The following is a 4,531-nucleotide window of genomic DNA, read 5'->3' as shown; positions in this document are numbered from 1 at the left end:
TAAAGACTGCAATGAAAGACAGTCTCTTTCTAACAGCGCAGGCAGCCACAACAATGACAGCTATTAAAGCTTGTGACGAGGTCGGACTGAAAGAGCATGGCATAACATCTCTGTCGGCACCAATTTTGTTGTGGTAAATGTTTTAGTTCTTCTCTCTCTTCATCTAATTAATTCTCTCATGCCCGGAGCAGTGTGGATCATTTGTGATGGGGACAGGTCACCACGACGCATAATAGAAACACAAAAGAAGGAAGAATGTGATGGAAAACGTTGAATAATGCAATCACAATTCACAACGTTTCACTTAATTTTCTCCTCAATCAAGTGTTCCGTACATTTCACCTTTTTTCTCTCTCTCACTCTCTCCCCTTTTTTTTTTCCCATGCAGCGCAAAACTGAACTGATTGCACAGGGAAATTATAACCCTGGTAAGATTTTTTTTTTCCATATCGCAGCAGCACCATTACAGATGAATTAAATGAGAGAGAAGCCCTACGAAGCACAGTCGACACCCTCCCACTCCCGCCCACACCGAACCCTAGGATCACACATTTCAATCCAGTCCGCGGCTAAAAGCATTCATTCCTGCGTTCAGGGGCCCCACGCACAACTGCGCCTGGAGCACCTACAAGAACACGGTCATCTTGCTGGACATGGGAAATTTCTGTCAGTAACTAGCGGGATATCAGGGATTCGTATTCATAAAGCCTTGAGAGAATGATTACACTTACAGTAGTTGCACTTAGGGGTCCACTCAAAAAAAATGGCACTCCATGGAAATTCAAGAAAAGAAAGCTTTTAGACTGGTGGGGGGAGATTTTACATGCTACTTTCCCACCGAGACGAGCGACTCCAAATACAAGTCGTCTGGGATTTACGCGTTCGATTTATTAGTTCTAATTGTATTTTTTCTTCATTATGAAGAGGGAAAACTCTTTCCCCTCCGTATGGAAGTTCACAGAAACGCTGGTGTTTTAAAGCTGTCGCAATCTCCTGTATTGAAAATTGTCCTTCAATCAGCACTGAAGTGCTTGTTAAAACAGATGCATTTTCTTCAACCTCTGCTCTATCAACTGAACAATCGTATTCCCACAGGGAAGCCTCTCACTAAGTAAACTGGCTATAATGAATCAATTTCAGAATTAGTTTTTGTTGTTATTATTGTGGCATTAGTGTTGGTGTGGTGTTGTGTGCTTCGAACCCACCTCCATTTTTTGGTTAATGCTGGTCGACTATGTGGGAGCTGGCTTGGTAATGGAAGCTGAACTATTTCATTAGGCTTTTGAGGGGGAAAACTGCTAAGAGGGGGCATTAGCATAATCTATACTTTCTCTGCTATCTACAAATGGCAGATGTCGAATGTGAACTGAGAATATCTTAATGTCCTGTCTGTTTAAACTATGCTGAAAAACTAAAACATCTGTTTTGACAATAATCTTTCACCTTCAGCGAGAAAAGACAGGACAATGGGTCAAACAATACTGAAAAATATAAATAAAGCATTTTATTTTGCACATTGCAATTTAGTAAAAGAAGAGAAAAGCTAAATATAAAAGATATCACATTTGTAATAAATAAAACTTTAATATAAAAAGGATGTATAAAAAGAAAACAGAGATTTTAATCCATGAGTCTCTCAAATCGTATGTCTCTACTCACACATGCATTATCATACGCATCCATGGCGCATGTGAAAGTTGACGACGTATTCGGCGTTGGTGCGCTGCACAGAGATGGCAAAGGGTTCAAAGGGATGGAAGGTGAACGCAACCAGTCTCCTGACCGCATGGTTAATGGGTCTGCCCAGCAGGCCTGCCTGGATCTTAAATTTCAGCAACCCTGAGTCCCTCGCGTAAAACCTGCAGCAGGAAAACAAAAACAGTAGCAGTTTATTACGATGCCAAATCACATGTCGACAGCAAGAAACCTGTGTGTTTTTTAGCGTTGTTTCGTACATCAGAGAATTATGGTAACATTTGTCAGGGAAATTTTTGAGAGGTCTCAGGAAGTGTTTTAAAGATCGCCTGTCACGGCATGAAATTACACTTCAATTTCAAGATTTAACAAGGAAGTTGTTGCAGACCTCACGCTGGGCATCATTTTTCACTATACTGGAAAAGTGGGCGTGCATTCTGGCCTCTTCTGCAAATCACTGTCTTTGTCAACAATCTTTAGACTGTGCATAGGTCTATATTTAAGCCTGCAAGGAGATAACAATAAAACTCTCTAAAAGTAATACGTAAATACACAAAATGGCTATTAAATAATATTCCAATAAAAAGTCATTAATTGCACTAAAATATCTCACTATTGCACAACTTTTGATAAAAATTCACTTCTGAATTGGTTTTAAACTCAGAGGTACCGTATGGGATGATCGCCACAGGTCTTTGGGCGTTCCATGACGGACACCCACTTGTCGTCATAGCTGAAGAGGGAGAGGTCCAGATACGGGCTGCTGCTGTAGGACTGAGCACTGATGGGCAGCTGCCCAAGAAGCCTCCTGACCGCCTCCGTATGCCCTCCGTATTTGGCATTCACAATAGTGTCTTTAAACCTGGGCACAAACAAACCAGTCCATAAATAATGTGTAGGCCAAGTGACCAATCTCTTTTTTCTTCTTCTTTATAGAAATGATTCTTTATAGAAGTTATTCTTTCAGCAAGGAAGTATCAAATGGACGAAAAGTAAAGATTTTTTGTAATATTTCAAATAAATGCTCTTCTTTTAAACTTGCTATTCATCAATCCCTATAAAATCCCTGGAAAAACATTATATTGATTTCCACAAAATATTAAGCTGCACAACTTTTTTCTACCTTGATAATAGTAAAAAATGTTTCTTGAGCAGCATATCGGCATATTATTATGCTGATTTCTGAATGATCATGTGACGCTGAAGACTGAAGTAATGGCTGCTAAAAATTCAGCTTCACCAAAGGAATAAATTATATTTTTAAATATATTAAAACAGAAAGCATTATTACTGTTTTTACTGTATTTTTGATTAAATAAATGCAGCCTTGGTGAGCATGAGACTTCTTTAAAAAAATATAAAAATATAGTGCACGAATTTCGAAAGTAGTCTGTCTGCATCATTTTCAATGGATGAGGTTTTTCAAAAAGTTTCAGAATCTTTAAGTTATGTTCCTTTTTTCAGGTCTGCATAATTAGGGTTTTTAATATCAAAAGGTGTCGGCATGAGTGAGTTCCCACCCAATATGTTGAGTGGCACATTTACACTGAGTCACTATTATAGCCTTTTGTGAGACAAAGTGATACAGGCCTCCTCTGGCTCAACCATTAATTGCTTGATATTTATATCTCACCTGCGCTGCACCTGACGGGCAAAGTTGTTGCTGGAAGCAGAGCAGGGGAACTGCACAGCCTCGCTGTGGAGCGTGGCGTTCCGGAAGAGGTCGCAGAAGTTTTCGAAAAGCTCCAGAAGTTTGTCTGAAGTATTCTCGAAAACCGCAATAACTTCAGTGGTTAGCATATTGTAAACCGCGAAGAACGAGGGCTAAAAATGAAGAGGAGAATTGAGTAGTAAGTTTACACAATATTTTACTTCTGATCCAACAACCACCATCCACGCAACACAAATCCCACCTGTATAAAGATTCACAACAAAACAAAAACAAGTATTATATCTTACACTACCAGAGATTAACGGATGACGCCAGTAAGGGCATATCTGATTCGATCTCTGGTTACTGCAGTGCATGTGGGTGAGCTGGTGGTTTGTACCTGTGAGGGGTCAGTGACCCTCAGCGTGACCACGTCTTCACTGGTGTACTTTATGAACAGGTGATGTTCATCCAGCAGCTGCATCTTCCACATGCGCAGCTGCCTGAGCTGATCGAAGAACTGAAAGAACCGTCGTTTGGCCGTGGCGCTGCCGTCCTGCTCTGTCCTCCTCCACAGGTACACCAGCAGACGGTGCTTTAAGGAGTTGATGGTTTTCTCCTTATACAGACGGGATAAACCGGGCTGGCCTTCAGCATGGGCCTCAGAGTAAACCGCAGACAGTGTCAGCAGGTCATCCTCGTAACAAAAACGACCAATGGTGCGCACATCAAGGAAGGTTCCTTCTGGTGTCACCTGGTTAGGAGTTGGATCAAAAATACATTTTATTAGTAATTGTTTATAGAAATTTGGTTTCAATAAATTGTGTTTAGTAATTAAAGGGGTCATATGATGCGATTTAAATCCTTTCTCTTTGAAGTGTTACAAAAGCGAGTTTTATGGGCACTGTAGAGTAGGGCTTGTGTTTGTCATTTCTCCAATCACAAATGCAGACATGGTTTTATGCGATGCAACGCAATGCGTAAAAAGACAGTACAAGTCATTATAATCCATTATTATCCGTAATTATGCAACAAATGCCTCGTTTATAATAGGTTTTAATGTTTTTGTTTCGTCGCTCCATCACAGTATGGTAGGGAGGGGCGTAACATTTCCGTCACACACGAGGTATTTGGCCAATCACAACGCACTGGATAGCTGGCCAATCAGAGCACACCTCGCTTTTA

At 40.6% G+C, this 4,531-nt stretch overlaps 1 protein-coding gene across 2 annotated transcripts in view; it reads right to left on the bottom strand.

Moving 5' to 3' along the window:
• Positions 1-1,565: 1,565 nt before the first annotated feature.
• LOC107701843 (DET1 homolog) overlaps positions 1,566-4,531 on the bottom strand; it is a 5,580-nt gene continuing 2,614 nt past the window's right edge. Inside the window, exons 4-7 of one of the 2 annotated variants that reach the window (XM_016503975.1) lie at positions 3,747-4,100; positions 3,329-3,519; positions 2,366-2,557; positions 1,566-1,859 (exon numbers count right to left, since the gene is read on the bottom strand). In XM_016503975.1, the coding sequence (XP_016359461.1) occupies positions 1,670-1,859; positions 2,366-2,557; positions 3,329-3,519; positions 3,747-4,100 (927 nt within the window). In that variant the 3' untranslated portion in view covers positions 1,566-1,669. The remainder of the gene's footprint in view (positions 1,860-2,365; positions 2,558-3,328; positions 3,520-3,746; positions 4,101-4,531) is intronic. The other variant, XM_016503984.1, reaches the window with a different exon arrangement.

Source organism: Sinocyclocheilus anshuiensis, unplaced genomic scaffold (assembly GCF_001515605.1).
Source record: "Sinocyclocheilus anshuiensis isolate Anshui unplaced genomic scaffold, SAMN03320099.WGS_v1.1 scaffold729, whole genome shotgun sequence".
Lineage (NCBI taxonomy): Eukaryota > Metazoa > Chordata > Actinopteri > Cypriniformes > Cyprinidae > Sinocyclocheilus > Sinocyclocheilus anshuiensis.
Note: the sequence above shows the minus strand (reverse complement) of the source record. Positions and strands in the feature narration are given on the sequence as shown.